Genomic DNA, 23,491 nt, shown 5'->3' with positions numbered 1-23,491 from the left:
TTCCCACCTCCTGAATAACATACTTGCCTAGTGGTCAGAGTTTTCTTCAGTTACAACTATTTTGTACTAAGTTCTGATTTCTCTGAAATTAAAAGATCTTGCCTAAAAATTGAGTTAACCAAGTCTACTAATATTCAGTAAAATTAGTTTAGTTCTAATAGTTGTTTAAAACCTAAATTCTAGCATCTTTCTCTTTTGCTCTTTTGACTTAAATATTTGCCGGACTATAATTAAAAATTACTACTTCTGATGATACCCTGTAAAGTTAATGGTTAGTTGTTATGACTGAAACAGCAGAATATTGTACAGTGTGTGAAACTGGAGCCAGCACAGTTAACCTAAGTCTAAATCTATGCCTCTTTCACTGTTACTTACCTTGAAGCCTTCAGTTATTTTGGCTCACATCTTCTGAGAGGACCATTCCTGTATCTGGTTTTGTCCTCGTTTAAGCTGGTGTAAATCAGCAGTCATTTGACTGAATTACAACAAGATAACACTTTAAGTAAAAGTAGTTTCAGACCTTTTTTGTCCTAGCAATGGTTGCTGTAACAAGAGAACACAAGAAAAGCTGCACAGAAAGGGTGGATGGCAGTGCAAGAAAATTGCACAGAATTTAACCAAGGATGTCAAGGAGCACAAGTTTTATGCTTTTTGTGTTGTAATTTTGAAAATTAATGCTTCATGTGTTATATCAGGCTCTGTTGTGGACATGTAGTGGCAATATCACAGATAATAAATTACTGCTTTTCCTGCTGAAGCTGTATAATCCTCTCCCAATTTTAGCACCAGAAAGAAATGTAGTTTAGTGGTTCTCTGTTATGGAATATAATGCAAATACTTGAACTTCAGTGTGGTCTAGGAATATTGGTATTTTAAGAAGTATTTCATAGTTAAAAGATCACCATTACAGCAATAGTACTATGATTTTTGTAATGCTTTACTCGGTGTAATATTAGCCTGTTTGGGGGAGGGGAAGGGAGGAGGACATCCTAACTTCTGTTTTCTAAAAATGTGCTCAATTTGACACACAATATTAGAGGATAGAATCAACCTAATATATTCTCACTTTCAGATACAGGGGAAAAAACTGAAATATGACACTCTTGCCACTAGAAATATTATAAATCTTACAAAATATATAACCTTCTTTTCTCATATACATCAAAGACCTAAAACTTGGGAGATTAAAATATGTTTTTAATCTTGGTTTGATGAGCAAAACTTTCACTGTAATATTTATTATGAGAGACTCTACTTGTGTTGCCTCTTCCCTTTGTTCTGTTTATATATGACTTCCTTTCTTCCAAAAAAAGTAGGAAGTATCGCTTTCACAAAGCCAAAGGATATTGCAATGGTTTGTTCATTTAAGCGGAATTGTAGGCCCACGTGGCAGACACAAACTTTTCTTTTATTGTCCTGGGTCCCAGAGGAAGAGTAACGCTTTCTGATGGCTTCCCATGAATGCCTTTCATTTGTGGAGGAGTTTGTGGCTTATGCTGACTGTACAAAGATCAAACAGGCAGGAAAATTGTGGTTTTGAGAAACTTAGCCAATATCTTTGTTTCTTTCTCGGAACTTTTTCTTCTCTTACCTTATTTTTTCAGGACAATATTAGGATAATTAATTGTAGTTACTGATGGAAAAAGGCTTGTTGCATCTTTTTCTGTTCAAAATTTAAGTATTTTCTAAGTTATTAGAAAATTTGTAGATATGTATAAAGAAAATACTAACCATAATTGGAGGCTTTCTTTATTGCATTTGGAATCAATGGTATCTAAAATTAAGCTTAAAAAAATGTTGTGGCTTCTTGGTCCTGTAATTTGATCTATATTGGGACATTGTGCCTGCAGAGTTTTGCTGAAATCAGACAGGTTCTGCATGGGCACAATGGTTTGTCAACAGATTTAACTGTAGGATCTGAGCCATTGAAGTCTGTCTTTGTTTAAAGAAACAATTTTTTTCCTCAAAAAATTTTTTTAGCATTCTTTGTAAAGATTTCCCTTTTGCTTAACCATTTGCTTTATGTAAGTATATAGAAATAGATATGTAGACCATAACATCTTTTTAAGTGGGTGATAGCATGCTCTGCTAGCAACGTGCAATTTTCATTGTGTTGCTCATATAAAACCCTCATATTTTTCATGCAAGTTCAGTTTTTGTTGAAGGATTATTTTAATAAAGCTAAAATGGCTTAAGTTTCTGAAGTAAAAGATGAAGCATCTTTAGAGATCGGATGTAGCTGAAACTTGAACAGCTGTACAACATGCATCCGAGATTGTTTTTAATTGTCTTCCCTTTCTCTAACAGCAGTAATTCTTGTTTATATTGTCAAGAACCTTTCCACTGAGCACAAGCGCACCATACTTTAAGGTCACATGCTTAACCCCACTGCGTGGTTACAATGTAAATGGGCCCCCTTTGTTTTCTTTAATGTGTGAGGGGTGGATGCAAGGCAAGGCTGTTCAGAAGGCTTAAATAACTCAGTGTAAAAGTGTCTTAAAGAAAGCATATTTTGTCTCCATACTGCAGTTGTTTAGCATTACTCTTGTGCATCCAACCGACAGCCAGTTTGGCAACGGATTTTTGTGTGTCATTTTGTTTTTGACCTGTGATACTTTTTTCTTTTTCTTTGCCTTTTTTTTTTTTAAATGAGGGAATGAATTCACCTAAAATAATAAAAAATGAAGAAGCTTTTTCCCTTTCCTTTCTTAAGAGTATGTATTCAAGAAGGTTATATGCAATGGTTTCTCTGTATGTACTGAATATATAAGTGCTGAATGAACAAGGCAAGGGGAGACTATTATCTCTAGAAGATGAACCAATAATACATGCTTATCAAAGCAGAACACTGTTCTGAATGCTGCAAGTTGTAGTTTAGTAGAAATGCATACCTACAGCAATAATACTGTATGGATTTTCAAACTGTATTAATCAAGATAGAAAATTGGTTTTTGTTTAGCAACTGGCAGTTGAGATGAAAACAGGTAGAGTTTTCTAAGGTGAAAAACTCTTGTGAAGTTAAATTTGTAGCATTTGGTTGTTGTATTTTAAAATTGGTATGCTATGGCAATAACCTGCTTTCAAAAATGCTTATCAAAACATTATTTTTCCTAAAAATAATTGCTATATTCTTAGGCTTTGTACACAGAAATGTTATATCTTTTTATTTTCTTCCAATTCATCTAAACATTCTATATTCTCTTTCATTGGTATTTATACATATACATTTATATATAAATAAAAAAACTTACTATATCTCATTACATCTCGGGTATAAGAATAACTATTGATTTGACTAGCTATAGAAATTTAAACAGGATGACATCTGCCAACCTCAAAAGAACAGTATTTAACACTTAGGAACGTACTGATATTTTGATATTAGAATGCTTTTATCTGTTAATAAACATTTAAGTAGTATTCTTCTGAAGCAGAAAAATTAAATGGATATTATTTTAAGACTGTAAAAAATTAATACAAGAAACATAGGTCTTAAGGAATTCCTTCTTGACAACAGAATTGCTATTGATCATGAAAAAATAATCAAATATCCTTAGAAGATTTTCTACTGTAAACATTTCAGCATATTTTTTCCTAAATTATTCTAGAATTATTCCTGAATTTGATTTGGTAGTTCATATATCAAAAATTGCATAATAGGATCTTACATAAAACTAAAATAAAGGGGAAAAAGAAAAAAAAATCAAGCATTGAATAGAGAGCCCAGTTTTTGATGAAATGACATGTTCCTCTTTAAAAAGAGAAAAATTTATATACAGCATATGAACAGTTTGGATTCTTGTTCACGTAGATAATCTCTCTTCTGTGTGGACTGTGAATACGTTGATTTGCACTGTAGCATCATGTTAAAGCGGGATGTGAAGTGGATAGACTATAATACTAAGTGGAGATTTAGAACGGTCGTATAAGTTATGTTAAATATATAAATTAAATATAAGTTATGAGGTATCATTAAAGGTAGAAGTTTTTGTATGACAGAACACAGGTCAAATCTCCTCCTCATACTGCTATTTTTCATTGCTGTAGTAACACAAAAGACCAGAAAGGTTTCCTTTTTTTGGTTAGCTGAGAACACCTCCGTTTGGCTTGTTCTCAGTATGTGTAGTTATTTCTGTTAAAGGATGCTTAGCCAGCGTATGTTGATACATCCTTGACTTTGCTTTAACTTTTACCAGTGGATTAACTGATCCTTCTCAAAGAGTGTAGAGGTGATTAGTCAGCCACCTTTGACCTCTCTCTTAAGTTGGACTTTGCAGCTGAACTTGAGAACCTGTGTCTTATTTCTTGTGTCTAACAAGCAAACATTAGTGAGTGGTAACTTAGGAGCTGAATGAGTAACAGAATATTCTATTTTCCAAATTGTGTTGTCATAGTTCATGAGCACATCATGACAATACATTTGTTACTCCAAATGAATTGCCATATATTCAGCAAATGACTGTTGATTCAGAAAGTACTTGATGTGCATATATTCACAGTGACCTGTGGATGATTCTGGTTTTGTTTTCTTTGTTAGGCACGTGAATCACATGATAAAGTTTATTTTCCATGATTGGAAATGTCTTATATAGATGCCTTTTAATATGTCTTTTAGTGAAAATTGTCTGAATAATGATTTTTGATACACAGTAAAGTTTTCAAATAGTTGGTCATTCAAGCTTTAAATTCTTTCTCCAATGTTCAACTGTAAATACCTGAATGTTCATGGAAAATGAATATGACAATCACAACATTTAGAATGTAGACTTCTAAATAAAAATATTTCTAGAAAAAAATTCTTATGATTTATGCACTTGTAGGTGGCAGGAAGTAATTTTAAAATTTTCTGAACTGATTTATTTTTCCCCTAAGCTACTTCCTTGTTCTTTTCTTGTGTGTACTTTAATTGTTGGGTTAATTATTCAATAATCTTCCTTTTAAGAATGAAGGAACCTTTTTTTCTCCTGAGGAGATAAACTGATTACTGAGAACTATATTGCTCCCTTCCTAAGGGTGTGAAAGAGAGCAAAAATACTTCCCCAAAATCAAAATGAAGCAAAAACAAAGCTATATGAGAAAGAGGTCTGGGAATATTAATGGAAGGGAAGTAGTACTTTGATAGCATGGCCTTATCGACATGTTGGTATTTGTATAGCCATAACATTAGATCTCCCTGATGAAAGGGAAACATTGCCAGAATGCAGATCAAACATCCAGGGAGTGCAGCATAGAGCATTCCCTTTTATGGGGGCATAAGTCTATCAAAATAGCATAATCAATAATTGGCTATAGTTCCCATTAACAAATTTATAAAGTATAGGTTCTACAGATGTGTAGAATTCAGAACAACAATAAATAGCAAAAAAAGTTGCTAAGTTCCTGGCATGATGAAGGTAGGCTAAGAAACAGAGTGTAACAACAGGGCAACAACTGTGGGAAGTGCCTTACCTTTGGAAGAGGTGGAGGGCAGCCTGAGTGGGTGTTGTATTAATGCTTCAGTTCTATGTTAGCTACTGCAGTTAAGCAGGATCTGACGAAACTGTGACTGTGGGCGCACCATCTATGGTGTGCCCTGATCTGTGGAAAAGAGTATACGGGCATACATGTCTAGGATTATACAGAGTTTGCTTTGGTTTTAATTTACTTTCATTTAGGAAGAGCGGGGGTCTTTTTTTTTAGAAGTATTCTGGGGGGAAAAGTGTACGTTTCCGTTGAGCCTACAGGTTTGTAAACTCGATCAGAAATAATAATTATAATGAAGACTTCCCTTAGTTAGCATCTTAGAGTCTACTTGGACTATTGAATTAATTTTGCAATTTTTTTTCTTTTGAATATAAGATTTCTGTTGCCTGTGTGTAGCAGTTAGTACGTTATTGATGCATTTGCCTTAATCACTCATAATGGGAAATTAGTGTCCATATGTAGCTGGCATATATACTATAAGGTTATGTAGCCTCATGCTACAATAAGTCAAGACAAAGTGTGTAAAACTTTGTTCCTAAGAGTGCTCAGAGTACAAGAGAAGTAAAAATACATACTTGCCTGCCCTCTCAGGAGAGATCTGTATTTGCTGTAAATACTGCATCAGAGATTGTGACTATACATATTTTGGGTGACTGTTAGATGAGAGTTAACTTAGTAAACTTCTCTGTATGTTCTCCTTTGCCAGTCTCCCATTTTTTCATTTGCTAATATATTGCATTTGCCTGTGTACTTAGACTGCACACCCTCAATAGTAGGTCTTCACCATCTTCATGGAGTATAAAGTGCCTAGTGCAATTTTGGATATAAAAGTTTAGTCATGTAATATAACAAAATCGTACGGGAAGGTAGGTGCTAAAATCACTACCTGTTTTTCAGATGAGGAACAAGAATCATAGCTTGTAAAGTAGTATATGGCCAAATGTTATTGTCCTGGTGAACCTCTTGCAATGGGTGTTGTCCGTCTCTATGCTGTCTTCGCAATGTCGTCTACCCCATGCATTAAATGAATATGTATAATATATTAGGTTCTCTTTGCCTTACTTTCTTGAGATCTTCCCAGGAAGAATGTTTCAAATTCTTTCTGGTGCTTTTGCCATGGCGGCTAGTATGTATTATTGCCCTTACACGGAGATGAATTTTAAATCTACATGAAGGTGTGCCATGGTACCGCTGGGGGTAGTGAAGCTGTTACTTTAGCCAAATGTGCCCAAGCTTGGCTTCTGAAACAAGATGATGCAAATTGTGTTTTCACAGGATGTTTGCAGGCACCGTGCAGTTAGTGTTGTGAGGATGATAAAAGCCTTGAATCCCTTATGCTGCTCCAAGACATGATTCAGCTATACGTGGCTATCTTGCATATGTACTAAATTATTATTCTGCTGTGGCATGTGTCTCAGACAAAGCACGCCCACAGGCACTTTTGAACATAAGTGGATTGCTCTTTCATTTGATCGTAGCTAGTAGCTTCCTCACTCTGTAGTGTTTAATGCATTGTGTAACTTAGTTTATTTTCAATTATTTCAGTAAAACTAATGACACTCAAAATACACTCCAAATATTTGCACAAATGTGTTTTTATCAGACATTGTGCTAGAAAGTAATGTGGCTAAGACAGTAAATGAGTTCATGGCAACAGGTAGTAAGTAGCTTCACTGATGCAAGAAAAATGTTGGTGGTGTTCTAGGCTTTGAGTGGCTACTGAATAGATACTAAGGTTACTCCTTTTCAAGGAAATCAGTAGTATTACACTAGTTAAAAGATAGTCACAAGTATGCTTTCTTTTTTTTAAAAAAAAAAAGCCTTCCAGGGTTCTCTTTGAATTCTTTTTCAACATGTAAGGTTCTTTATTTTATGCTTCTTCAGTGCTTATTAGAAATGGAGCTTACTTGATGATGATGAAGGCTCTGTCCACTTGCATATAACTGGTGCAGGTTGTACCAGGCATGATTCAGTATCGCAGAACGTAAGCTGTCCAGAGTGCACGTTAGTGAAGCGAGTCTTGCATTGCATCATAGCTCAACTGATTTCAACAATAGTAAATAAGCACCGAAGCATATGCTGCTGTGCAGTCCTTCAGAGCTTAAGTGTTCAGCGTAACTACTGTTTGCATGTGACCAAAATGGGAAAAGGGAGGTGTATACAAAGGAGTGAATTATAACAAAGAGCACTTTCTGCTTCAGTTCTTGTTCAAAAAACATATGTTCAGCCATGCAGGCAACAGTTGGGGTAAAGACACACTGTAGGTTTGGAAACAAAAGGCATGTTCTTTTCTTGCATTCACAATGTTTTCAAACATATTCACTTGTTAGGGACTAGCCTGTCAGCTGGATCTTCTTGCAAGTGTGATTTCTTTTTCCCAACTCCTTTCAAAAGCTCTTTCCCCACAATGTTTTACACTTCATATAATCCACTATGCATGGCAGGCCTGCTTCAGTCTTTGTGCTATTGATGTTTCAGAGGGCCATGCTCAGGGAGAATGTGGCTAAAGGGTAACCTTTCACTCACCCATACATCTGAAGGTGCTAAGCCACTCTCATTCCAAACATCTTGAGTGGTTCAGTGGCGCTTTGTTGATGAGATGGGTTATACGTCACCTTCAGAACCTTGCTGAACTGATTAGTGCAACGAAAGTGGGGGTGTTTTATTTTGTTTTGTTTTTTTTTAAGTATTGAACTTTATACACTTTTTTTTATGGGCAACTAAGTACTGAAAATCTTTCAGAGACCTATTATAATTGTGTTGAATCATCCAATTAAAAAGAATGTGTTTTCTCCACTGGAAATTCATTTAGTTTTGGCATGCCAGAATAATCTAAAATAACTTGGCTATTACTTTTGGATTCTTTTTCCTAAATATATGGTTGGAGGCTCTAGTGTAGGTACAGTTATATAGATATAAAGGTAATGGTTATTTCCTTTGTTATGTAGGAATAAGCTCTAACTAGTTTAATCTGTTTATCACATTTAAACTCATGCAGCTAGAAAATATACTGCTTAACTCCATGGTATGGTTAAATGGTACAATTTTCTAGGGTAGACAAGACCTTAAGTTTCTTTGAAAATATCTAAGTTATCTACTCTCTGTAGGTTTTTCTAGGTCAAGCTATTCATCTATCAAGTCAGGTATTCATCCTTTGTTGTCAGCAGTGAATACCTCAAAGAGGCAGAGCTCCCTACATTTTAATGCATTTACACTCATTGTATTTAGCGCTTAAGCATATGTCTAACTTTAAGCATTCTGCTCTGTAATTGGCTTCTCTATGTGCTTAGTTTAGATGTGCTGAAACACTTTAGCTAGTTGCATGCTACTGAATGTAGTGGTAGGGGATAATCCTTAATCTTTGTGACAGTCATTTCATAACAGAAACTTCAGACTCTGTTCCTTTTACCCTGCGAAAGTACAAATATTTCATATTTGAAATAAAATTGTCCAGACCTTTCCTTTTTGAATACATAATGTTTTTATCTTGTTTAATATTTTCCCTCACTTGATTTTCTCATCTTGGAACATGCCAGTGTTTTCCCTAGTAGTAAAAAAGGGAGAATGGTTATGGAGTTTCGTGGTGGCTTGTGGATTATTCATGTATCCTGTTGAAGTATTGAAAGTGTTAGCTGGATTCAGGAGCCTGGGAAATTACCACTGAGGAACATCCAATGATTAGGATTTCCCACATAAGACTTTTGAGAGCATGAGGATAACTTGGACAACTAGAAAATCTACAGACAAGAAAACTCAGTGTAAATATTTTCTACTTGAAGGTGCCAACAAATACATCCTTGCCAACATGTGTCAAAACTGCCAAAAGATCTGCGAGGATGGGGATTAAGTTTTTAGCACTGTCATTTTAAGAGGCTTGAAAGGGAGACATTATTTAAACGTTTTTCTCTGACTGAATATGACTGAAAAGATGTTAGCGGTAGATAAAACTAATACAGAGTCGTTAATGATACTGACATGTATTCCAAGTCTGCACCTTTTTCTTGAGCTCTGTCAGACATCCTTGAGAATACTACAGCTTTAAAATAAATTGGCCTTCCTTCTCAAATGAAATTTGATGATTTGTCTCCAGTCTGATAAAAGAAAGCACATGCTAGTATATTGCTTTCTTTCAGAATTTTTTTTATAGGCTCTTTAAAGGTAAATTATGTTTTAGATGTTTTAGTGACTTCTCTGACTCTTAGGAAGAAAACAGTTAATAATAATTCCGTTTCTTTCAGCTCCCATGAGCTTGCCTTCATGTACAGTTTGCATATAACAGCTAGTAGGAGTAGAATGTAGTGAACCTTAAACAAATCTATTAGGATCACCATGGCAAGAAACTTGGAAAATGGCAGGAAAAACGAACAATGATTTTGTAAACCCTCCAAAGGTCAGAAAAAGGCTTTCGGTAAGTATGCAGAGGCTAGAAATCAAATCCCATTTCCTATCATAAGAAACCAGTTGTTTTAGCAGCAGTGGTTAATGTACTGTATGTGAAAGATTTAAGACTAGTTGGAAAGCTTTGCTTCTGTTTTATTAGGCTGCTATTGAAAAGCCAACAGCATAACTTCAACTAGGTGCTTTGAGATTTCTTAATGGGCTGTCAAGGGCAAGACACCAGGTCTGTGCTATACTAGCTCTTTCCTGTACATTAAAACAACAGGGGCCAAATGATCATATACAGAAGTATGAATTACTTGATGCTTTCTCTGTTCCATATGGTCAGCCATGTCTTTGGCAATTAATCATGTACAGAATCAGTTGAGTGCTCTCTGAAGCATTGAAGTCAACATTTAGTTGTACCTGTGCCAGTGGGGGCAGTGGGGGTTGCAGGCGTAAAATAGCAGGATGAAGAGCTGCTGGCGCCGAAGCCAGAGCAGCTGGCTTCTATAAACAACACTTTTTTCCTCTTTACCTTTTTTTTTTTTCCTTTACTTTCTTCGACAAACATAAGCCATTTTTCAATATCATCCAAAACATGAGAGTTGCTGAGTGAAACTTTGATATCTGGCATAGTGGATTAATAAACAAAAGTCAGAGAGCTGAGTTTAATGTGCCCAAATTGTTGGGTGATAACTTAAAACATACTGGCTACTTGCATCATATCAATGAAAATGGGTGCATTTACTCATATTTTAAGAAAAAATTTAAAAAGTAAAGAAGAAAAGATGAGTGGTTTGTAATCAGTAACTAGCATTTTTAACGCATAGAAATTATGGCATGTTAAATTAACATGACTTAATAGATTTCAGGATGTTTTTTCTCTAAAAGACACACTTCTACAGACTTTCATCGGAATACTTTTTGCACTAATAACAAAATAAAATCACAAAAATAGCAAAGAAGATACAGAAAGGTGTTAAAATTTTGAAGTCCTGCTTACAGATTTTAAAACCTGCTTTTTTCCTTCCTGCATTAGTTACTGATTATTGAGCATTGTCTGCTGCGTTGAAGAAGAGATTAGTAAAGACTCAGAAGTTTATCCTATTTAAACTGACAATGAGGAAATTAAATCTTAACTCAGAGTGAAAATCTCATTTGTTGACCCAGTAAAGTGGGACCAAGAGGCAAACTGTCCCAAGTGCCACTTTAGTTCAGACTGAAAGACTAATTTGTTTGGCGGAATATTAGGCTTCATGTCTCCTACTATACAGTATTTCTAATCTTAAGTCTACAGACCTCGAGAGGTCTGTATTGAAAGAAGTAAAATGTAGCCATAACATGACTAAAAATATACCTGTGTGTAGTTGTGAGTTTTTGTTGTTGTTTATGATTACGCGATGCACTATTTATGTTGAAAACACAGTTCCTTCCTTCAGCTGTGCATGTAAGAGCATTATTGTAATCATTCCAATACCTAGATTAGCCTCATGAAGAGTGGCAGGAGACCTACTTTTGACTATGTATCCTAGGTAAATACCAAGACATGGTTACAACAGTTTCCTTTCAGTGCCATGTCACTGATTTATTTTGTTAGTGGGAAGGAGAAAAATACTACATTGCGCGCTCTTAAAATCTTATCTTGTTACCTGCCTTTGTTACATAATGAGAGAAGATGCTCTGCTGGCTGTTGCCTGTTATGTCAGCAGAACACTAGATCTAGTTCTGCCATTTTACCAGGAGGAAGGTAGAGGATATAATTTGCTCCATGCAGTCTTTAACACAGAAGGCCAGTTTGGCAACTGATATAAATCAGCATATATAGCTTGGCTATTCTGAGAGATTGGGTATGTGTTTGTTTTAAGACCTTGCCATTTGGGTTTTGCAAAGGAAATGTCCTAAATACATTCATAGGTTTGTAAGGAAAAACAGGGAAAATTTGCTGAAAATATTAACAGTGCTATTTATTAAAGAGGCATGCTGGCCAATAAGACAAGAAGTCACTTCCCCCTAATGGTAAGCAGTTTGCATAATCTCTTTGCTTAGGTTGTCCAGGATATGTTTTTGCCAGCTCAGGAAGCAGAAGAAAGAGAGTTTTAGCAATTTGTAAACATTACCACCCTCAAGAATCTCTGCTAACACAGGGATGAGATAAGACAGGCTGTGGGGCTGGTTACATTGTTTATTTGTTCTACTGTCCTGTGGTCCCAAGTGTGTTGAAAAACACTGAGTCAGTGTTGAGTCCAGTTTAGAAATCTGAAAGCTTCACTCAGCATTGGGCAAAAGGGGCCTCTGTAGACAATTATCTGTCATTAAAGAACATTAAAAGATTTAAGACACAGGGTCAGATTTTCTTTGATGGGATGTGCAACTATGGTGATGTTCAAAAGAAGGTCATTCCTGCCCTTTAGAGCAGAGGTGGTATTGGCTGGGTTTCTGATGGATTTTTATCAGTGTTGATGTGAGGAAATGGCTTTCCCAGCTGATAACATCTTTGACCGAGTTTCTTGAACCCTTGACCTTTATCAGTCAAAGTATATATTGAATCCTCTTGTTAAAAATAAATCCCAAAACAAGTTGCATGGAAAAAAAACTCTTACAAAGGAAGGTGTTTTACTTTGCCCAGAATACTGCATTATTTTTTACAATTTGGGGATTTTTGAGACAATAAGAATAGCCAGTTATTAAGAAATACCTCTGTAAAAGCTGCATATCAAGTCCTGCACTCGCATTCCAGGTAATCTTACTGCCCTCAGCCCCCTTAGGAAAGGAGTAAATCAGTTAAATTGCTATGTATTGTTGTTGTATTTTGCTTAATAGCTCAAGGTAGTGGCAGTTGTGCTCAGAGGACTCAGTAAAGAAGCATATATGATGGCAGTGTCAAACTATGAGTTTGACTTGAACTGTGTACATCCCCACGTAAATGAAAGGCATGAACAGAAGTCTGGGGCAATATAATTATTCTCTCAGTAAAAGTTATCTTAAATTTCCAGAATTAAGATGAAGCTGTAGGTGTATTGGTAGACTGGAGTACCAAGGTTGTAATTTGCCCAAGCCATCAGAATTCGTGCAAAAGCACTATGCAGTTGTGAGTATTTTGGAGAAGTGATCACCCATCTTGTCTGACTGATAACTCTTCCACCTTTGACATGTTTGATAGTTCATCACATCCTTTTTTCATCAAATTTTAACTGGAAATTCCTTAGGGACTACCAGCTCTCCATGGTTTATACTTTGGGAACCACCTATTTAGGGGACCCTGATTTTTGTTGCCTGCAAATAATTATACTTCCAGCTTTATGGTGCATAGCATCATGAAACTTTGTAGCTTTTCTACAGTCTTAGAGAGAAGTAGACTTATACACCATCACTAGCTTTACCATTTCCTGAGGAATTTACCACCCTACTGTGATTCATAAGGCCCCGCAAGAATTCCAAATGGGAAATATTGGTGTGTTGTCACCTCGTGGTATGTCTGAATGTCTGATCATGTTATAATACAGAGATAACCTTCACCTATAGTGCTGTGTCAGAAGTCTTACACACAGTAAATATACCTGTTAAGGCTGAAACTTTTATGTTTAATCTGAAAGACAAGAGATGTTCATTTTCATCTATTAAAGAATGTCCTTCTCTTCTTCTCATGCTGGAATGGTCTTGCACCTTAAAGTCCTCTGTCAGATTCTGCTTTGAACTGCGCAGTTGCTGGAAGTGAGCCTTAGATCAGGACTGTTGAAATTGGCAGATACTGGAGCTTGTGGAAAATATGTTATAGGTCAATGCAAGGGAAACCTATGTCAGGGAATCCTTATCTGAAAATCCTCTCTGACTTTTTGTTTGCTTTCTAATGTCAGGGCAGGGTCAAGAATGTGATCCTTATAGTTAGAATTTTGGGGGGTTATTTTTTTTCCACAATAAAACGTGTTCTTTTTGATGGGGGGAGTAGTTTTCTATCATGGGGTAATGTGTTTTGGTAGACCAACAAATACAGTTGGGGAAAAAAGGATACTTTTTGGATGTTGTCACCTGATATTGGTATAATAACAGTATTTTTTCCTCTCTGTGGACCTCGTGCTTTTCTCTTGGAGCCATCACAGGGGTAACGATGCCACTGCTACTTTACATACTTTAGAAAGTATGTAATCAGAGCAGTATTCTTTCTAGTGGAAAAAGACTGTCAGACCAAGGACGGATTTTCTGTTTTCACGAACTAAAGATAATAGCAACCACCTATCTCACAGAATCCCCAGAGGAATTTTAGCATGTGTACATTTGGGCAGGGCAGAACGTAACGTATACTCTGTTTAGAAGGAAGCTATATGCTCTACCTTTTTTTCATGTTATTCCCATGAGAGAGGCCATGCTGCTGGTAGCAGTTGCAGCTATTAGGCTTGGGTTATACTTGAGTTGTGTTTTCAAACTCCCTTCCACAATCATTTGGGTTAGAAACCTATTTTTAGACTCCTTTATGGAAAAAAACAGGCTTGTGCAAGCAGCCTGTCCATTCAGTCATCCTTCTCCCCAGAGCATTTAGATACTTTGGTCTGTTTGCATATCTGACTGAAGGTTAGAATATCAAAGGTAATCAAGCAAAAATCAGTGGCTGATTAAGAAAGGAGAAGTAAATAAATTATTCCCACTGAAGGAATGGTCTGCAGCCTGAACTCCAGTTGTCTGTTGTGGCTGGACTGCTGCACGTCCAGTCAGCAGATGTACACGCTGGTCAGCATACGTGTTGTTAGAAACGAGCATCAGCATGTGCTGTTTCCTGCTGGTCCAGAGATAGCAGAGACGGGGAGGTGCTGGGAAAAGGAGAAGAAAACTGTGGGGGAGATAGTGGTAGAATGCAAAAGTGGAGTAAGGGAATTGGAGTTACTTTGCTGGGTGGGTGAAGGACGCAGATCTGCACTTTCACTGGTTCAGCTGTTGATGCAATATCTGGAAAGGCCAGTGTCTTTTGATCTACAGACATGGAGTGAGATCTTACTCCAAAACTGACTATATCCTTTCATTGCATACGTATCTTTTAGTAATTTATAACTTATGCCATAAGTGAAAAAGCTACTTATTTACTTGAAGTATTTTTTTTATTTCATGGTAAAGAGAACATGGGGATATCATTAGAAATTCCTTTCAGAAGATACAGTACAAATGGGAATTTTCTTCATTAGCCTTAGCAAGGATTGAAGGGAAGGGGAAAATCCCCCAAATGCCATATCAAGAGAAAAACTTGATAGTATTTAACACAAGAAAACATTTAAAAAAAGAAAAGTCTTGAGAAAATGAGAGCTAGAATGTACAATGTCTTCTTGTGTTACTTAAGGCAATGAGATTTTAAGACTTGCCTTATGTGCCATGTACATTGATTAAATACTAAATATATGGTGACCATTTTGACCATCATTTATTGTATTGATTTGTCAGCAGTGAAACCGTAATAAAAAAGCCATCGATTTACTGTCCTTATTTGCTTATGGGCTTTTTATTAATTTTATACATTGTTTCTTATATCTGGATTATAATTTTCATGCTTTTTTTCCTTTTAAGACAAGCCTGGCCCTCTGTGAAGTTAGAAAAGAAGATCAAACTGTGGAACAAAGGAATGAAACCATCAGTGGCCTCTTGCTAGTTCTCACTGAACGACAAAAGCTACGTAAAGAGTGGACAGCAAGGTGAGAAATTTCAGAAAAATAACGTGAGGTTGAAATGAGAAACAAGCATATCAGATATACTCCTATCAAAGCACTTCAAGGGTGAGAGGAAGAAAGCAGCTTGATATTAAAAAAAATGATAATAAAATTTTTACTGTTCTGTTAGCATTTTTCTTTGAATCGAACAGCCAAATGTTCTATTTCTGAATTCATAGTTAATTTTGGGGGTAGAATGCTCCCTTAGTGTGCTTATATAGTGCAAACTATTGATAATAGCTTGATAGGCAGCATACATGTTTGTAGATTGCTATTGCTGTAGAAGCCCTAAGGTTTTCCTTATATTGCTGATGATATCACCAATACTCCTTGCTGGCATGGATATGGTAGATGTGCTTTTGTCCTTCTTGCCTGCATATATCGATTCTGATCCTCCTGACATTTTCTCATGGTGTCTTACTGGCGTTAACCAGATTGTGTTGGGTGAGATCAGCATGAATGTACTTACTGCTAGAATAATACAGTCATGATGTGAATTCTACTTGAGTTCTTAAATTGAATGTATTACCGTGGTAAAAAAGCAGGTAATGTAGCTAACAAATTTAAAAAGTTGTGTATGCTTTTATTTGACAAAGTTTATTTAATTGGAGTATAGTCAGATGAACACATTTCATAAACAACAGGTATGCCATATTTCTAGTTCTTTTAGATATATGTGAATTCAAAAGAGAGAATTTCCACTGTATGCCATCTTGTGTTCTTGCAGCTTCCTTCCTGTCTTTAGCTGCTGAGTCAGTCTCACCTTTTTCACATCTACTTCTAAAACCTATAGATTTATATGTTTAACAGTCTCTCATTTTATATGATATTTGTGTGTTATTTCTGATATCTGATTACACAAATGAAAAGATCTAAGAGTCTATCAAACTTTTACAGCACCCTTTGAAGCCAATAGAAGTCCTGTGCTTGCAGTTAAATATGGTTCTTGGCCCAATGTATATTTTTAATGAGACTTTGTAAATTGATAGTAGTGCTTAATTAGTATGATTTTTACCTGCCCTGGCTGTGCCTGTTAAGTGAGTTCTCTTGTATTTTTAATATATAGCTTTGTAAAGTTCCCGAAGATTCTCTGAGATCGACTTTAAGATGCCAGTTGTGGCTATTGGATTGGACACTTGATTGGGTTTGCTATTCTCAATGATTATGGTGAATGGAGTTGAAACAATTTAGAAACTTTAGAAATTAGACACTATTACATAGTAACAATTATTATTAAAAATTAAGGGCCTTCTTTAATAAGCCTGCTTTCTAATGGGTATGGGATGCTTATTTGTATACTGATCAGTTAAGAGCTCAAAGTGGAAAATAACTCAGCCAGGAGGGTCTGTAATGTTATTCAGATTATCATGTGGTTTTAGAGTCTTCCTTTTAAGGAATTTAAGGGATTTTTATTGTGGGGTTTTTTTCTTCCGTGTTCCATGGCTGTACTTACCAAATAATGCAAATGATTTGGCTATATTGGAAACTGGGTAAATTGCGTGAGGGTTTTTCACGGGAGACGCACTTCTTTTTGTGAGCCAGAATAGAAGGCTTCCTAGAGATAGGAGATGGCTAAACAGTTGTAATGAATGGAATATCTTATTAGAGTTTTAGTTTAACAATAATTTCCTGATATACCAAGTCATCAGGAATCATGACAAAAAAGACTGGTTTAAAAGTAGTCTTGTTACAGTGTTTCTGGCCTCTGCTTACTGTTCCCTTTAATCAGAAGCTGGAGTTGATGTTGCAGTTGTAGACCTATTCTAGTCTCTGGCACAAAATGCTGAAGTCCTTGCGTGGGGGCAGGAGAGGCTTAGAAGCAGACAAAGTGCAGGCCTCCTTAAAACTAAACACCTGAAAGAAAATTTCAAGAGCACTGTGCCTTGAAAGCTCTCAAAGAAAGTGTCCTTTGAGTATTAAATATCCATAATCCTTTTTCTTTCCATTTGATGTTTCCCATCCCAGTGACCTATCTGGGAGTCTCATCCATATGATCTGCATAAACAGGCTGTTACCATGCACCTCACTTTACCTCATCAAAGCTTCAGCTAGATGTCTGAAATGAAGCACGGGCTGTGGTAGCCATCAAGCATAGGGTGGTGAAAGTTAAAAAACGTTGGCCGTGGTGCTAGCAGGGCTGCCCGTGTTTTAGAGATCAGTCTATTGTGTACTTTGGAATTACATGAGAAAAATGTGCTTGGACAGGAAATAATTAGCACTTGTCAAAGGGCAGGCAATAGGTTACAGTATTTTACTTTCAACAGGCTATCAGGGGATCAGCTAGATTAGATAATAGAATTTTTTTTCCTCTGGAAGTTAAATACAGATGACTCTAATTACCTTACATTGTGCATTAGAGAGCACATTATGAACAGTACAACTTCAAGAAATTTAGGTCAACTAAGGGAGTGCAGCTGGCAAAAACTTTACTCTGCACTTAAGTCTTCATAGAGCTATGCAGCCATTCTGTTGTTTCATGGGTTTCATTTGTCATTGGCACCTTAAATAATAATAAAAAAATAATAATAATAAATGGTGGGAACTGCTAATACAAACTGACTGAACTCTTATAAATTCAGCCTTTCTCAGAGGAAGGTATCCAGACTTTTCTGGTGTATTTATCTGTCTGCTTGGATAAAGCATGTCCCTGAATGGTTTGCTTTAAGTTGTACCAGTGTTTCTGCGTATTAATCAACTGAAATTACTATAATTTTATTTATTTCGGCTCTGTAGTCCAAAACACATGGTTGTGCACTTAGTGTTATGGCTTGCCATTTCAAATACTTGTGACTCGAAGATGTCATCAGTATCTCAAGTATCTGAGCAGGTCTTTTAGGGATTCAGGTTGTTCTGTGCTTCAGGTAGGACTCAGTGAATATCCTGTAAGTGTTAAAAGAAATGGTCCAGAGTTTCTGAAGCCTCCGATTTGTTTGTACTGCATGATCGTGTCTGATGGACAGGTTGTTATAGCTGTTAAAGAGGTGCTCTAGCCCTTTGAACTGACCCCTTTCTGACCTCTGCTTATAAAAGGTCAGTGCTCGCTTATAAAGTAAGGGGAACCTTAGCTTCTACTGTAGCAAAAAGAGGGTAAAGAGAACAGCTGTGAATTTTGGGCTGACCATGCAAACTGGAGTAGACTTTTTAGGGTCACTGTATGATAATGAAAATTGTTACCAAATTATATGGAAATTTAACAGCAATAGTGGGAAAGAGAGGGTGGAGTCCAATGCATTGGGTTTGATAAATGAAGTGTGAAGTTACCCATCTGGCTCTAGACAGCCCTCTTTTTCTCTACGAAAGGGAAACGTTTAAGAATAACCATGGTACATCTAGAATCAATGACCCATACAGAAAGCTGGAATAGATCAAGATTTAATGGTGACTGTGGAAGAAATTATCATTTGAAAAGTGAGACAAAGGATGAAAAAGTACAGTTCAATATCTGCACCTGATTCATTTTCAAAAAAGATTGTAATATTTTTAGCCCACTAATGATGCTATTGACATTTTTCATTATACTTTCTTTAAATGTAACCAAGAAAGTTATTTTATCATGCAGTAGCAGTTTGGAGAAAAAAGTGTGCTTGAATTTTAAGAGAGAATTTTGTACTTTCCTTGGCCTGTAAATGCACAGCGCAGAACTGGACAGTATAGTTCAATAAAAATTGTCTCTCATTCCTTCTCTTAATGGAGTTTGTATCACATTACAATTACATTTTCTTTAAGGTTTGTTAAGTTTTAGTTGTTTTTGCTATATTTTTCGTATAAATATATTTACTACCAAACTAATTTGTCATCAAGAAATCAACAATAGATCATTTAAAAGGATAATGTATAATTATGTTGAAATTATTAACTACTAGTAAAAAACAAGTTAGTGAATCCATTATTAATAGAAATCTTTTTCATGCAAATATTTTATTAGTCTAAAATATTGTTATTATGAGGCAGACTCTGGTGTCTGTTAGGCTATTTTCCTGAATGAAATTTGCAGTGACTCTACTTCTCTTAAAGAAAATTCAGTCAGGTATTGGGAAGTGTAAAGTTTTGGAGAGAGACATAATTTTTCCTATCATTAAGCTTGTTATTTCATTATGTATGGTGCTTGTATTTTCTTAGTGCTACTTAGTCAAATTCTGAAATCTTTATAATAGAGTTCTCTCTAAGCCATGATGTAATGACAAGTTGACATAGTAAAAACAGAATAAAGATTCAATAAATAATTTGGACCAAAGTAAACACAGAATTCTTCTGAGATGAAATATTCTAATGAGATAAACAGCAGAAGGATGTTAATTGATTATATCTTTTAAAAATCAATAGCTTAAATCTGTGGCTCATTGGAATAGCACAATGAGAAAATCTATTTTATGAGGCCATTACTACAACCAATAACATTTGGTAGATCAGATCATTATATACTTCTACAGTTGGTATATTCTTCCATCTTTGCCTGACCTCTCAAAAAGAACCTCTTACAAATAGTATGATCATCTGTTTTAAAGTCAATCTGCAGCTATAATTTTTTAGCTTTTTCTGGTCACCATACTTGCCTTTGTCCACCCCCTTCTTAGAAATACTTTAGATCACACAATTTTGACATACAAACATAAAGGTATTTATTTTTTCCAGATGCAAGAAAGGCTCATCTTACTATTAACATGGTCCTACTTCTCAGTAGTGATATCTGGATTTTTACATGGATATTTTGCATACAACTTTAAATCATAATACCTTATTGTAGTCTATTTTTTGTAAGTGCATACTGTGTCAATTGAGTCCTAATCTATGGTAGGGCTTCTTGGTTCAATAATAATAACAATAAAGAATGAGAGTGTAATCCTACAAATAATATGCATGTTAAAAGGGACACAAACAGGAGTATTTTGAAATACTTTGTTTTTTTCTGTTTTGAAGAAAATGCTAAACTTTTCTTGTGCCCTAGCTCTTTATATATTAGAATTTTAGGTCTTGTGTAAGAAGGGAAGTGAGGTAGATTTTACCCTGTAAGCCCCAGTAGGGGGGTGTTGATGTAAAGAAGGGACGTGTTCTCTTCCATTACAAAAAGAAGGTCTACAGGTTAAGAAGTTAGCATGGACTTTGGGAAAATTGGAATGATTTTTTTCTTCTGTCACAGACTTTTTTTTTTAATCCTTGGGGTGGTCACTAAATGCCAGATTTTAAATGAAATACGGCAATACTGGTTCAAGTACTGGTTACAAATGCTGTGGTTTTTTTAAACTCTTAGCAGGTGTCTCTCTGCATCTTAAGGTATCGGAATTGCTTTAAAATATAACCAGTTTTATCTCTGACTGTTCTCATTTGTGAGACCAGGGTAATGCTTCTTTATGTCACAGGACTGTCAAGAGGATAAATATATGAAAAATTGTGAACTCTTCAGAAACTGCTGTAATGGGAGGTACACTGGTTCCTAAGATTAGACAGACAAATCATGGGTATCAAGCAAAGTCTGACAGATAATGGGGAGGGAGATATTTAGGTTGTTTAAAATTTTTTTGGTTGTTTTTATGTAGCATTAGAAGGACAGATTTTTTTTTTTCTTATTGAGGAATCCAGCATCCATGTTTCTAAAATTAATAGTTGGTACACACGGCTGTGTGATCACCGGTGGGATCTTTTATAAGTCATCCTCTCTAGACCCTGCGTGCATCAGCTGGAACTGATACTCAGGAAGTTAGCAACAAGCATAGACAAAAACAAGTTTGGATTCACTCTTTTGGAAATCATAGCAAAAAAATCCAGACTATTAGATTTGGATTTCTTGATATTCATATCTTGTATGTTCTTTAGAAGAAGAAAATGAATCTATTAAGCACCCATTATGGAACCTAAAACAGTTTTTCAGAAAGTAAATGCACGTTGCGACATAGGTGTTGTCACTGAATACTGCATGTAAATCAGGAGAATTTCTTCAAGCAGGGTGAAAAAACAACCTTGCGGCTTTTGAATGAATGTAGAAAACTCAGACTTCAATGAAGCTGTCAGGTCTCCTGCTGTAGTTATGCTTAGACATCAGCTGCCTCGATTGACCTTTGACTTTTCTCCAGTCGGTTATTACCAGACTGCTTTTGCTTCTTGTGACCCTTCCTTTTCTGCCTCTGTCTTTCACCTGTGTTTCTTGTATTGAGGAGTCTCTGAAGCAGCCAAGCTTGGGATCAGTAAGTACAAGTACTCTCCAGGACAGTGGAAATACTGCTTAATTCAATGCTGCTGTTTAACAATCGCTATTATTTGCTTCGAAACTGTCTTGACCCTTTACTCTCAGAAAGACTTTATGTCTAAAAGATGTGAATATTTGCAGAATATTCCATTTCTTACCTTGTGATACAAAAAAAACTTCTTTGTTACAAGGGCTTAAAACAAATAGCATTATAGGACCATCTTGTAAAAGTCACAGAACTTCAGCTCTGTGTGTGGCTTTTGTGTGTGTCAAGTTCCTTCACTAAGCCACTTTACAGGGACTGTTTACTCCGAGGGCTACTTTATCATTTTATTTTAGTTTTAGTGTTTTAGTTTAAGTGTTTTTAGTTTTTGCTTCTGAAAGCCATAAACGGTTAAATCATCCCATAGCTGGGTAACTACAGAATAATTTTTTTTAGACATTTCCCACTTTGATTATATTCTCTCCTTCTTAGTGTGCTAGATGGATTTTTCAAAAGCCGATCCAGTGACACTTTCAAAAGTTGACAAGTGACACAAATTTAGCCCTTATTTATCGTACGATTAAAGTTTCCAAAGCAAAAAATGGTAAAGAATTTTCCTAGTTTGATGGAGTGCATTTGACTTATTTATTTATTTATTTTAAACTAATTGGTCAAGTTTGTTAGAGGTTTGAATTTATTTTGCCCGGACAGACCTTTAAAGTTAGCGTGGGTGACATTTCCTTATTTATGTAAGCTTTCCTGATTGCAGTACAAGAAAGATTGTTAGTGTTGTTTTTCCAGTGGTTTGACGATGATTTGCTCACTACCACTGGGAGATCTGAATGCTGGGAACAGAGATTATTGAGCTTCCAGGCTGCAGGATGCTGGAGATTGAGTATATCACAAAGGTGACAAATTTGTAATCTGTGGAGACAGTGTTAGCCACATCATCAGGCAGTTGAACCACAAAGTAGCATTAGCATCAGCTGTGATTATTGCTGAAAGAGAGAATGGTGTCTGCCAGATGCAGGGAGAAAAGTGTGTGTTGAACGCTGCTCTGTAGCTACCTGTATTAGCTAAAGACTTGGTGTTATGAATCAGGAATAAAGAGTGACTGGTCCAGAGAATGAAAAATTATCATAGATTTATTTTGCTTTATCCACTAAGGTTTCTTTCTTCTGCAGTATCAATCTCTACTTTCCTTTGCCTTCAGCAAAATATTCTTACTGTCATAGTACATAATGTCTCCATAAAACCTACTCACAAACTGAGTATGAATTAAAACTTTGTCTAAAAGTAGACATTTAGAATTATATTAGTCTAAAGAGAGAATTATCTTTTCTATAAAATAATAATTCCTTATCCAAAGAGGGCTTTATTGTTAATATTGTTATTGCCATTACTGTCACTGTTTAATTCAGTTTTATGACAGATAATAGCTAATTAAATTTGGAAGATCTGCGTTAAATAATCTATATATATATATTACCAATACAGAAGAAAACAGAGGATTTCATGAAGAGTTTACCTAGGCAAATGATATGCTTATCATGTCATTGCATGAGGCATGAGTGAGCAGATGCTTACAGAAGTTCACAACTTAAGTCTTAAATGCTGTCAGCCTTGTGTTACTAAAGCTTTTCCACATGTATGGTACTTGATGGCTCTAGAGATTGGTAATGAAATACAAAGCCTTTTGTTTTCAGGTCAGTGGTTCAAATATGGTTCAGGTAGATAGTGCCAAAAATTATTCCCATTGGATATATGTGTTTGATGATCTATGTAAAATGCATTGGT

General features: G+C 35.8%; 1 protein-coding gene across 6 annotated transcripts in view; it reads left to right on the top strand.

The window, feature by feature from the left end:
• Nucleotides 1-23,491, top strand: part of FTO (FTO alpha-ketoglutarate dependent dioxygenase) — a 340,085-nt gene that overhangs the window by 102,519 nt on the left and 214,075 nt on the right. For all 6 annotated transcript variants that reach the window (XM_064519526.1, XM_026102229.2, XM_026102226.2 and 3 more), the window contains one exon: nucleotides 15,391-15,515. In XM_064519526.1, the coding sequence (XP_064375596.1) occupies nucleotides 15,391-15,515 (125 nt within the window). The remainder of the gene's footprint in view (nucleotides 1-15,390; nucleotides 15,516-23,491) is intronic.

This window comes from Dromaius novaehollandiae, chromosome 13, assembly GCF_036370855.1.
Source record: "Dromaius novaehollandiae isolate bDroNov1 chromosome 13, bDroNov1.hap1, whole genome shotgun sequence".
NCBI classification, from domain to species: domain Eukaryota; kingdom Metazoa; phylum Chordata; class Aves; order Casuariiformes; family Dromaiidae; genus Dromaius; species Dromaius novaehollandiae.
This window is presented reverse-complemented; position numbering and strand designations above follow the sequence as displayed.